This window comes from Lissotriton vulgaris, unplaced genomic scaffold (genome assembly GCF_964263255.1).
Source record: "Lissotriton vulgaris unplaced genomic scaffold, aLisVul1.2 SCAFFOLD_391, whole genome shotgun sequence".
In the NCBI taxonomy this organism is placed as follows: Eukaryota; Metazoa; Chordata; class Amphibia; order Caudata; family Salamandridae; genus Lissotriton; species Lissotriton vulgaris.
The window spans coordinates 535,177-548,511 of NW_028247903.1; the positions used below are offsets into that span (position 1 = coordinate 535,177).

Sequence of the window (13,335 nt, forward strand, 5' to 3'; positions counted from 1 at the left end):
GGGCAGCATATTTAGAGTGAATTTACTTGAGGTTATTAATAACAAGTGTTAATGCAATAGCACCATTTTTAACAACCTGGAAAGAAGAAGCTACGTTGTCTTTTCCCACGTTTGAAGTTGGGAAGTTGTAGGTTGAGCAGATTTCCACAGCAGATTTATTAACCAATGAACCATCTTACTAGAAAGGGAGAAAAGCATCAGCTCCCGAGAGAAAGCCGAAGAGCAAAACATGTTTAAATGTGCCCTAAGTGAGATTTCAGAATAAACTGTAAGAAGTACTGAGATTTCAGAATAAACTGTAAGTAAAAACGCCAAGTTACTTTGTATTCAATTCAATTCAATTCAATTAATTTATGTAGCGCGCTACATACCCAGAGGGTCTCAAGGCGCTTGAAGAGGGTGGGAAGTTACTGGTCGAATATCCAGGTTTTAAGTTGCTTTCTGAATGCTAGGTGGTTCTGAGTGAGGCGAAGGTGAATGGGAAGTGAGTTCCAGGTTTTAGCCGCCAGGTAGGAGAAGGATCTTCCTCCCATGGTGGTTTTGTTGATGCGAGGTACAGCAGCAAGGGCTTGGTTGGAGGAGCGTAGCTGGCGGGAGGGGGTGTAGAAGGAAAGTCGTGTGTTGAGGCATTCGGGTCCAAGTTCGTAGAGTGCTTTGTGTGCGTGGGTTAGGAGGCGGAATGTTATCCTCTTATTGACGGGGAGCCAGTGGAGGTTTTTCAAGTGACCAGAAATGTGGTCGTTACGCGGGATGTCTAGTATGAGTCTGGCTGATGCGTTCAAGATGCGTTGGAGTTTTTTCAGAAGTTTTGTGGTGGTACTGGCGTATAGGGTGTTTCCGTAGTCCAGGCGGCTAGTAACTAGTGCGTGGGTGATCCAGCGAAATGTTTTTTTGACCATGCGAAGAATGTTGAAGCAAGATGATGAAATTGCGTTGACTTGTCTAGTCATCGAGAGTGAGGAGTCTAGAATGACGCCCAGGTTCTGTGCGTGGTCTGTCGGGATGGGTGCTTTTCCAAGGGACTCTGGCCACCAAGAGTCGTCCCAGGCAGAGGGGGAGGTACCTAAGATAAGGGCTTCTGTTTTGTCGGAATTCAGTTTCAGACGGCTGTGCTTCATCCACTCGGCTACTTCTTTCATTCCTTCATGTAGGTTGGTTTTGGCGGTGTTAGGGTCTTTGGTGAGTGAGAGGATAAGTTGAGTGTCATCAGCGTAGGAGATGATGTTGAGGTTGTGTTGGCGTGCGATGGCCGCGAGGGGGCTCATGTATACGTTGAAGAGGGTGGGACTGAGTGAGGATCCTTGTGGCACGCCGCAAATGACTTCAGTGGCCTCTGACTTGAATGGTGGGAGGCGGACTCTCTGTGTTCTTCCGGCAAGGAACGAGGTGATCCATTCCAGTGCTTTTCCTTGGATTCCGATGTTTCTGAGGCGTTGTAACAGGGTGCTATGACAGACTGTATCGAAGGCTGCGGAGAGGTCGAGGAGGATGAGGGCGACTGTGTCTCCATTGTCCAGTAGAGTTCGAATGTCGTCTGTTGCTGCGATGAGTGCGGTCTCAGTGCTGTGTTTGGCTCGGAAGCCGGACTGTGAGGAGTCGAGGGATTTGTTGGTTTCGAGGAAGGCGGCGAGCTGGTTGTTGACAGCTTTCTCGATGACTTTGGCCGGGAATGGAAGGAGCGAGATGGGGCGGTAGTTTTTGAGTTCGGTGGGGTCAGCTGTGGGTTTTTTCAGAAGGGCGCTGAGGACACCAATGCATTCTGCAAATCAGTATAGTGGTACATTGGGATAGTGTGGGGGTATGTTAGTAGTAGGACAGTGGTGCAGAATAGGAGAGCAGTGCATCGTAAGAGCCCTGTATATAACTCAGTGCCTGAATTGCAGTTCATGATGAAGGTGTGGATCAACAGCAAGAGTGTCATGAGTGACTTTGCATAATGTAAACAGGGTGCAGGTGTATCGTGAGAGCTGTGTGACTATTCCTGGAGGGGATAGCTGTGCCAGTTGCAGGTCAGAATAGATGTGCATTATGAGAGCTGTCCAAATATTCTTAATTGTGAGTATCAGTGTATAGTACAAGACAACAAAGAGGATATTTATTGAATTTAAGTTGTAAACTTATGACAGTTAAACTAGTCCAACTGTTGGTGTTTTATAAATTATTACATTTGTATATTATTTAGTTTTGAAGTACAGTATACAAAAGAAAACACTTAGTAGAGGACAGGCGGCACTTTAGATAGTTAGTGGACAGCCAATCCGAGTCTCCAGAATGGAGCTTGTAGCTACTGGTACAGGCCCTCACAAAAAGTAACTCACAATTTAAAGAGACTAGAGAATGGGGTGTGGCAAAGCTTGTGCATTAGAACAGACAGAAATGCACCCAGGTGCTTCCACACACAGAAAAATGCCCTTTAACATTTACTGTCCTGATTTTCTTCTCTCCCCTTTTCCGTTTCTTTCTCTCTCCACAACATGTTGTCATGATTTCTTACTTTGTCAGGCGTACATCCCTCTTTAGGCGCTGCCCCATGCCTCTTCATTTCCATCACATGCCTTCCACTCATTACTTATTCACGCTTTGGTTCCCTCCTGACTCCTTCGGCCCATCCTTCATGTTTGGCCAACCAGACACCAAAGGATATCGCTTCCACATAATGCTGTGATGAAGTGATGAGGTGGGAGGAGCCTCGTGGGAAGTGACTTTCTATTCAGAAATCTCATCTCCTGTGAGCCCTACTTTCTACATTCATTCTACACACGCCCCCCCCACCCCACACCAAGAGGCGTTCTTTGACATTACCCCAGAGCTGCACCTTACAAGCAACTAACAAATAATTTCACAATATAACATGTGGTCTAATAGCAACAGAGGCCTCGGAATAAGTCAATAATGTATCTTATTTACCCTTCTCTTCCTCATACATTCGTGCCTGAGGCTCGGGCCATATGCAAGGTGAGGGAAATTGACTGTTGGTGTGGATCAGCTCTTCAGCTTGTAACACAACAATCTAATTGAATCCTTTACTTATGATGCAGCTTATGGATCTTTATATTAATTATTCCAAAAGACCATTCCAGAACATTGTCCTCCCTCTACTGGGACCCCTGATGACTTTTAAACATCTAACCTGGCAAAAACACTTTCCCAACTCTGACCCAATTCGCTGTCATCACCCCTTTTTCCCTTTCCCACTCTGGTTTGCCATTTTTTTGTATTTTAGGCTGATAAAATTATCCTGTTTTTTCTGTTCTAGGTATGTCCCTTTTCAGGTTACATGATGGGTATTGACATATGAATGGAAAATATAGATTGCATGTGTTTATTTAATGTTGCTTTTCTTTGCAACGTGATAATCAAGTTTGTTCTAACATATTCCCAGTATTTAATCTAAATTGCCTTCTCTGTTATAAACTAATTATTTCTGAGTAGTGAACAAGCGTTCATGAAAACTGATAATTGGATTTCTTGTTCATTATTTTATATTAAAGAATAAATCAGGTTACTTTCTCCTAATTGTTTATTATAAAAGATTCATTAATAGGCAGATAATGGTATGCAAGTTGGAAACAGAGTGTGAAGGGCTAGAGAGGCCCTTTGTGACAAAAATCTGAGATGAGACAGGACATGTAGAACTGCTTCACTTTCTGTCACTGAAAGCAGCATATGAGCCTTAAGTTGCTAGGGGCTTATGATCCTTTCTCTCAGCAGAGATGAGAACAGCAGACAATGCTATTATATTGAACAATAACTTAATTATACAAAACAGGTATGATAGTATGAACCATCTTAGAAACTCAAATTAGGCTTTTTGTTTTGTTTAGTAAGTCAAAAATACCACCGCGGGATTGATATAAAGCTAAACAGCCAATATGTTGGAATCTTTTCTGCTGTCCACATTAATTTTAAGTGTTGCAGCTACTATTCCGTTTGTTTTTAATATAGTTGCAGTTCTAGTTGTTATGTTATGTTATGTTAGCAGTTTTGTAAAGCGCATCAGCTGCCCCTGCAACGGGGCGTCCCGGCGCTGTTGTGAGCACTAAGATACCATTTTATTTTTAAATAAATCTTAAAAATGTATCTCTTGTTTCCTAGTGTTCTTGAGTGTGCCTTTCTATCATGAAAGAGGGGTTAGGTTCCACTAATCATCCCTGAGATATTTCACACAATTGATTGTTACCCGAAACACATCTCACTCAAGAACTGTTCAGTGGCTTTAAGAGGGGTTGCAGTCCAAGCGGCTTTATGTCTCGAGTCGGCTCATTTGTAAAAACTTTGGTTCAAGGGAATCTAGGTCTGAGTGAACTAGGATCACAGAGTCTTAAGGACACCAGTCTCAGGCAACCCACTTACCATCCATGACTTCCACAGTGAATCGGGGGTCCGTCGGCGTCTGCTGTTGTGGGGCCCATCTGCCTGAAGCGCTCCCCTCTGTGTAATCATTATTGAGCACAGGAGTCCAAGAGAGACCTGAGAAGGAGATAGAGAAGTAGTCAGAGACCCCACATGCACAGACTAGTTGGGGTCTACATTGAAATGTTGCATGGGCAATGGCAAATCTACATTGGCCAATTGTACACGATATGGGAGACATGTGCACTGGTGAAGATGGCATAGTATGGGTGATGCACAAGTACGGAACATTTTGTAAACAATTTCAGCCCCATCATGTCTTAATTAAAGATGTAATATATAATGCATGCCACATTCATGGCATTCCAGTAGACCTCAAGATTGGGAGTCTTTCCCTAATTTCATCCATATTTTTAATAGTGTAAAGACCAGCCAATGCATTCCAATGGTTAATTCAAGTTGCAGCAGGGTTTTAATATCAGGGAGCTCCATTACAAGTCTGACAGTTTGATAGCTCTGCAGAATGGGGTGATTGGACATCCCTGATTTGTTGTGGCAGTCCTACTTTTTCAACATGTGTCCTGGCAAAATTCAGGATATTTAGCACGTCACGGTCTTCAGAGAGAGTTGATTAAATACAGAGTGAGTCATGTTTTCATGTGCTCCAGTGCTCAATTATGTATTAGCCAGTATCAGAAAGCAATTTAATAAACACAGACGCTGATGTGTGTAAAAGCTGCATTCAATTCCCCCTAGTACCTTATTTCAATTGCTTTCAGTGTTGGTGAGTGTTGTTACCTAAGCCCTTTGTGCCTCGCAGTCGCTGCAAAATTGTAGTCCTACTTCTATGTTTGTGGAATGCCCCTGTTTTTGGTTTTCAGAATCTGGTCACTCTATTGCAGATTTAGTGTAACTTGCATGTGTGCCTCTCTCTCGTTTCACCATAGGTTCTCCCTTCCACAGCGAGGCAGAGTCGTGCAGCAGGGGAGTGCCAAGAAGCCAGCATCACAGGGAGTGAAGGGGCTTACTGCTTCACTAAGCATTTGTTCTTTGTGGAAGGAAAAGCACTGCCCGTCTGGCCCAGTGGCTCTTTATCAAAAAGGTTCACTTTTTTCTCCAAAAAAATTCTTCTTGGCTTCAGGCAAACACTAAACGTTTTCGCTTTCTTACCAGAAACTTTCTCAAGGGGGTTTGATCCTCCTTGAACCTCGTTGTTTATATTAATTATTAGCAATTACACGCAATTACTTTTTAGGCTTAATTGTTAAAACACTGTTGAATGCACTCAAGCCTATTGCTTTCATTTCCTTTCGACAGTAATTCCCCTAATTTTCTTCAGCAAGAGGTTTAATAGTTCACTTAACCAGTAATTTATCGCCTACCAGTTACAATCAGGCATTGTACCAGTCTCTTAACAGGTATGGCTATTTTGTCTTAAGGACCTTCAATTTTTTTTTACTAAGTATTTTCTCTTGCTATTTTAAGCTCCACTCCTTGCATAGTATATATTATTTTATTTGTTCGGCATTACCAGGCAGGTTCAATCCATATTGCAGCAGAACCCTTCTTAATGTTTTACATTTAAAACACTATCCAGTTTTAGTCCTCAACCAATCCGAGGGTCGCCAAGTCACAGAGGCTGAGGTGGATAAAGCAAACAGTAAACACTAGAGGGGAGTATCTTTTTCCGGCTCTCTCTGGCGTCGAATTCTGTGGGCGTAACATCGTGATGCCAGGGGGAGGGGAGAGGATCTCCGTCTAGAGCACCCAAATTGGTATATGAGGAATAAAAAAAATAAAAATAAAAAAAAACACTATCCAGTTGCTTATTATTTTTTGTATATTTATACAGGAACCAAGTATAAATGATGCATTTTACAACAATATTAATCATCCCAAAAACACAAGCATTGAGACTTCCATGATCATTCACTTCAGAAAACGTCTGTTGACATCTAAATCCATGTAATTTTAAGCTTATACGAGAATGGCTCCGTGTTTTCCCATGTTATTTGTTTCCTATGGGTTTTATGTACATTTTCTGGGCAGTTTATTGCATATATTACACACATGCCTGCACAATTAATAAGTGAATGGACCTTCAATTGCTTATTGCTTTCTTTATTTTTAAACATGTTCATTTTATTCTGTTTATAGGGACATAATATGTACTTTGTGTATACATTAAAACCCAATTGTTTTACTAGTGCTCATTGTTTCAAGTAGTGTCTGGAAAATACCTAACTAGAATTTACAGAAGGCCTTTTATGAGTCAACCAAGTCTTTCAGGCTCCTAAAAAGATTTTTGTGACTCTGTCTGGACTGCAGTGAAGAGGGGGCATGAAAAATGTGCCCCCTCCTACATGCACTTCAGAGAGGAATGCATCAAAGGTGTGTATGACCACAATTGCTGTCGCAAACTATTGCTCAGATGCAAACTCCTCCAAGGAGGTAGAATCAGTTTATTAATGGGGAAGCTGCCCTTATGTGGCATCTTCCCCTGAGGGAATCAGGACAGTGGCTGTAGGGGAAGTAGTCCATCGTTCCCCGGCCACCCTTAATAGGATTCTTTTTTTGGGGGGTGGAGTTAAGCTGCATCAGTCCCTTTCAAGGCCATGGGCAGCTTTAGTACAAGAAAAAAAGGATTTCCAGTTTGGGGGTGCAAATGCAGGGAAAGAGGTCTACTGTCCCTTTCTGTGCTCCAAAACTGCATTTGGAGCCAACTACAAAGGGCTTCAAACTGTGATCTGCCTAATTAATATTCATTAGGCAGGACTATCTGTGACCCACCTCCCCCTGCAAATGTACAATTTTCAATACAATGTATTAGTGCAAGGTACACAGCTTCACAGATTGCATTCCTATTCGCAAACCAGTCAGTGTGCAAATTGCACGTGCTAGTTCTCGAATATCAATAGTACAACAGGGCTCATATGTACTAACATTCCTAATTACAATAATTCTCCAAATAGCAATTAGGAAATCACTATTCCTAAGGACTAAAACATTTTATTTTAAATTAGCGATTCCTAGTGGGTTGGCAAATTGGCCTACCTCATGAGTATTAAGGAGATAGGTCGCAATATGCAACCCATTAGGAATGACGGCCATCAAAGGGATAGTGGCCCGCTGGGGTAGGCATACCACCATGTCTGTGATTGCTTTTAAATAAAGCAATCTTTTATTACCTGAGGAACCTGAAAAGGGTGCCCACTATCCCCAATTCTCTTCACTCTTGAGCCTCTAGCACAACTGTTGTGCTGTGATGCCCGGGTCTCTGGCTGCACTGGGCAGTAGGCACCGAAGTCTGCATCATGCTGTACGCTGACGACATACACCGGCTCACCTAACCCTTAATGAAGAGGCCGTTGGCCTCTGAGTTAATCGTAATATGCCACTGCTAATGCCACTGAAAGATGGCCCACTGACGGCAGCCTGACATATTTCTATACCTGTGCAACTCACAAGCTTCAAATATCTAGGAATCCACATATCCACTGACGCAAATCTCACCTGGGAGCGCAACATAACCCTGCTCACGTGGGCTGCAAAGGCAGACTTACAGGGCTGGAGATCTCTGCCCCTGCAGGGGGTAGAGAAAATAGCCCTATTCAAAATGATGATTCTACCCTGATTCCTATACATACTCAAAAAACTTCCCACTCTCTATCCCGAACACTTGGTTTCAAGAATTTTCATCAATTATACATTCCTTCTTGTGGTCCACCTTCGCCCCCAACTCACATAAGAAATGTAGGAAATTAGTGTAAGATGGGGGCCTCAGCCTTGCAGACCACTGCCTCTACCATAGAGCAGCGCACATTCTTGTCATCAACCACTGGCTGATGAGGGTGGAAGGGTAGGACGACCCAGCAAACAGTGCAGAGCTCTCACTCTTGGAACTCGACTAGCTGATGGGACCACTTTACGATAACTGCCTGCCCAGTGCCTTCCCGAACGTCACAAGAGTGGTGTTTCAGAACTGGAGGGTCGACCGAAGCGATATAGGTTGAGAGAAAACCCTGATGCAACAAACCTCCCTATGACAGGGGTGATGAGTCGCACACACTGCACAACTTACTGGCTTCCACGCACGGAGAAATATGTGTTCCGAAGCATGAAACTCCAAAGAGGAACGCAACAGGGATGCCCGCTCTCCCCGCTGTTATTTGCCATAGCATTAGAGCCACTCGTATGCCCTTTACGACTGCCGTTGAAAGGATGGAACATTACAATCAGTGAGTTGGAACACGTGGTCTCACTCTACGCAGATATTTGAGCAGAAAGACGACCTCTACACCACTGTTAATGAGAGAGCTGGAAAAGTTTGGGGAGGCTTCAGGACTCCAAATAAGTAAGTCTAAATCCTGGTTATACCCGGTAGGCGGAATAGGCTACTCACATCATCACAACTCCCACAGCTAGAGCTCCCTTGGACAATGGGCAGTGTCGGTATCTGGGCATATATATAACAAGAGAGGAAGGCCGATTCTATGAATTGAATATGGGAAGGATAGTAAGGGGGTTGCAGGGGAGCATCCGGTTTTGGAATACACTGAAATTATCCTTGATGGGTAAAATAGCCAAAATGGTGGTATTGCCAAGAGACCTCTACGTCATGCAGGGGTCTTTTTATGAAATACCACGCGGAATATTCAAGGAACTAGGTGCCCTACTGATACAGTTATTCTGGAACAGGAAGCGCTGCAGGGTGGGGCTAGATGTAATGAAATGGTTGTGTGACAGAGGGGGACTGAAGATACTAGACTTGGAGTTACACTTCCTGTTATCGCACATACAGCATGCAATACACACAGATCCTACATGGGATAGAACCTTTTTTTCAGGAACCGGCGGGAGGCAACGATTAGGGACCCTTCTTATGAAAGGCAGGGAAATACACAAATCGCTCCCTCTACTAATATGGCAAGGATATGGGAAAGGGCGGTACGAACCACAATTAAAAAAACACCCTTTGCGCCAGAATTAGACATTTGGATTATGCCACAATTTGCCCAGGTGTCCCAGACAATGTTTGTTAAAAAATGTTGAGAAGGGAGATGTTTAATGATGTCGGATTTATACCCAGAGGGCAGGTTTATAACATACCAGGACTCAACGGAAACATTTACGCTGGGTGAGGCGCAATTCCTAAAGTATGCAAAACTGGTAGCCACAGCCAGACAACTATGGCCAACATTCCCGGAGGCTCCAGAGCACACACCACATTGATTACAGTGGCAGGTGGGTGGAAACTTGTAACCCACCTATATAGATCAGACAGACAATCAATGTAAACCACTTAGGGTGGAGAAGAGGTGGCAGACGGCCAGCGAGGAGCCACTGACCCCGGAAAACTGGGCACACATATGAGGAAGTCCGTTAAGTATCAATATGTGCCTGGTTTAAACAGATTCAATATAAAATTATACACATGACGTATTTATACCCTAGGTGGCTGCATGCCATAAACACAACACAAGGCCCAAAGTGCCCCAGATGCTGATGCCCTGAGACAGATTTCATACATGCAGTTTGGCATTGCCCCACAATAAAAGAGGATTGGACCGAGGTAATAGAGCAACTTAACAGAGTGACGAGGTGGAAGGTTTTATTAGAAATGAGGCGTTGTCTTCTGGGACTGTAGAGACCAAAAACGTAAAACCAGAAGACGTTTCCTCACATTGGGGCTAACGATGGCCAAAAGTCGAATAGCAAAACACTGGCTAACCCCAAGAGGCCCAAAGATGGATAAATGGGTGGCGAATCTTTAGGAATGGGCAACAGCAGAGGAGGAACACATGTGGAAAACGAGGAGGGAAGAGAAAATACTGGGGGTTTTGCTGGCCAGGGGAATGATGATACAAGAGCTGATAGGACATGCCCAAAATACACAAAAAGACCCCGATGGGGGAGAGGGACAGGAAACGGAGGACAGCCAGAGGATAAATGAACAAACTAGTAATACTCAGAATAGTATTGAATGAAGGGAATGTAATCAAAGTAGTAATAGAATAATGTTACCTGGAATCGATACCTAATGTACCACACAGAATAACTGATATCTAAAAGTTGGCTAAGGGGGAGGGGGGAGATTGGAGGTTAAGTTCACATTCTCTGATTTATACGACGCACGGCATGGGAAGCCAATAGGAATGTGATGCAAAGTTGATGTAAAGCTGTGATAAGGACAATAACAAATCTATTGTACATTCCTTAAAAGTGAAGAGAATAATGACTGTTAAATAAAATGAATAAAGAAGTTAAAAAAACTTACTGCCTTCCAAAAGTGGGACTGGATTTGTATCACCAACCTAGGGATATATGGCAAAGAAACATTCCATGACCTACAAATACAATTCACCCTCTCAAAGAGCCAATCCCACAAGTATCTCCAACTTCGCTACACCCTCACTATGTACAAGTCTCAACTTGAGGAACTCCCTAAACTTAACCCCCTCGAAGCCAAATTATGGATAGGCAAACTAGGGAAAGGAGGCATCTCCCAAATCTACTGCCAACTAGCGTTACATGAGCTTGACTGATTCCCTAGAGGTCACAGCTGGACGCTAGCATGCATGGCCCCACTAAAAATCACGACCGCCTCAAGATTCAGACTCCTACAGCTGAATTATTTACACACCACGTATCCCTAGAGAAGCCACATATCCTTCATAGCGCACTGTGCTATATTAGAAGTATTACAATGTATGAACTGCAAGTAACAAAAGGATCTCTGTGTGAAAAGCAGTCTCCCACGTACCCATTTACATAAGATAAAAACCTGTCATCTGCGTGTTACATAATGTGCTTTACAGGAGACATATTAACGCTTTATGCTACTTTGATTCAAAACTGGGACTAGAGAAAAGACAGATCTCGCCAGCAAGCGCAGTATGGGGAGAGGATGTGGCCTAATGGCTAGGGTGGTCGACCTCGAAGCTGGAGAAGCGTGTTCGAGTCTCAGCAGTGATGCTCAACATCCTGTGATTCTGGGCAAATCACTTAATCTCCCAGAGCCTAACAAAAAAATAAATGAATGTGTTCATCTGAAACGCAACTGGTGCTCATGTAAAATGCTGGGATACCTTCGGGTCTAGCTCGCGCTACATAAAACTCCCCCCCACAGAAATTATTCAGAGTTATTTTACCATTATTATTATTCCCTAAGATCACCCATGGCCAGTTCTGGTTTATTAGTCAACAAAGCTTCAAATGCAGAGGGTTTGGAAGTCACACTTGTAATGGAAAAAGTGAGTCTCTGAAGGTAGAATGTTACTGGCTGAAAAGCCGGGACTGGGTAAAGGTGTCACATCAAGTGGGGAAACTTGGCCTCATTGCCTTTACCTCTGAGAATTGAAAAACGGGCAGACTTGGTGCAGCGTACATCTCCATGGCAGCATTTCCATTGGTAGGCGGGTTTCACTGTACAATAGTCAGTCACATGCCAGGATTTTGAGAGCCATATACGGTTCGGGAAAGGATGAGTCGTATGAAATATTTGCCTCTTACTGTCTGATTGGTCTGGGGTCAGTAAGAAGTAACAAGAGCGCCACACCTTTTCTCTCACATTACACTAAACCTCTTCCTCGTAAGCAGTGGTTAATTTGTAAATAAGTGCTGGGGCTCTCGACAGGAGGCAGAGTGCACTAGCTCATTTCTACTGTTAGCCCTGCCTAAAACAAAACCAACTACTAACCATAAAAGTGGAGATGGGATGTGACGTAATGGCCAGAGCTAGTTGAACCCGGAACAGGTGAAACCTGCTCAAGTGTGCACTGTTCCTAATGAACTCACTGTTCACAATTTCAACACAAAATTAATTCCAGTTTCAAATTATACTTAAACTAATTATACCACAATCATCACTTTTGTTTGTACTGTTATTTACTTCATTATCTTTTTTCAACATATAATCGTATAACCTGTATTCATACTGATCCTCAGTAGTTCAACATACAATTACACTTACTGTGTTGCAATGATTTTCCATATTATTTACACTCATATGCATTTCCTCATTGAATAGTCTAACATCATTATTTAACTACTGAACCACGATTAATTGCTGGCCCAATGCATTTCGGAACCGAGGTTCCTTCCTCAGGGGCTGTATTTCTAATAAAGGAGATACGACTCGTGTAGCGACCTTGTAGCTAGTATGATGAAAGAACCCGGTCGTCTGTTCCTCTTATTGACGTATTGTGTGCTGTCGTGTGTTAAAGTGGTGTTAAGCATTCTGCGTTGGAGGTCATAAAAGAAGATGTGAAATCGGGTCGGTATTCTACACCTGGCGAAAAATCGCTTAAGGCAAAACTCAGCCGTGTGTTCCGTCGTACTTCGGAAGACTGTCGTCCTAATTGCTTATCAGCATGTGGAGCATTTAGTTAGTTCGTGTTTCTAGACGTGTTTAACAGTTTTGTTTGTAGCGGAATTCATCCGCACGGTGCGTAGTCCACGGAGTGACTGCCGTCCTAATTGTGGGTATACTTGTGAGTAATGGCCAGAGCTGCCAACTTCAGAGCTGGGGAACCAGGTTTGAGTCTCGGCATCGGCTCAACATCCTGTGATTATGGGCAAATCACTTAATCTCCCTGTAAATTAATGTGTCATTAACTGGTGCTCAGGAGAAGCGCCAGTGTTGACGATTAAGTGCTGGTGCTGAGCACTGGAAACCACTGGCTCAAATTAAGCACTGCTCCTAGGCCACATTATATGTTCACATTCTACCAAATAACCACAGCCAACAGACGTGTCCTGGCAGTCCGCGAACAAGTGCTTCAGGGTGTTGGCCGGGTTATGATGAGCTACACAAGTGCTACTACAACACTATACAACTGGGAGACGGATGCCATAGATTATGAGCCTCCCCATTTCCTACCTGCACAGCTTCTACTCATCAATCCCTGCTTCTCTGCTCCTTGGTGTAACTAACTGCTACAACTCAGTTAATCTCACTCCAAGTGCTGCCTGCGATGCACT

At 43.5% G+C, this 13,335-nt stretch overlaps 1 protein-coding gene across 2 annotated transcripts in view; it reads right to left on the minus strand.

The window, feature by feature from the left end:
* The window catches only part of LOC147664977 (coiled-coil domain-containing protein 136-like), a 169,009-nt gene that overhangs the window by 130,710 nt on the left and 24,964 nt on the right, over positions 1-13,335 (minus strand). For both annotated transcript variants that reach the window (XM_086949843.1, XM_086949842.1), the window contains exon 2: positions 4,354-4,470. In XM_086949843.1, coding sequence (XP_086805969.1) covers positions 4,354-4,470 — 117 coding nt within the window. The remainder of the gene's footprint in view (positions 1-4,353; positions 4,471-13,335) is intronic.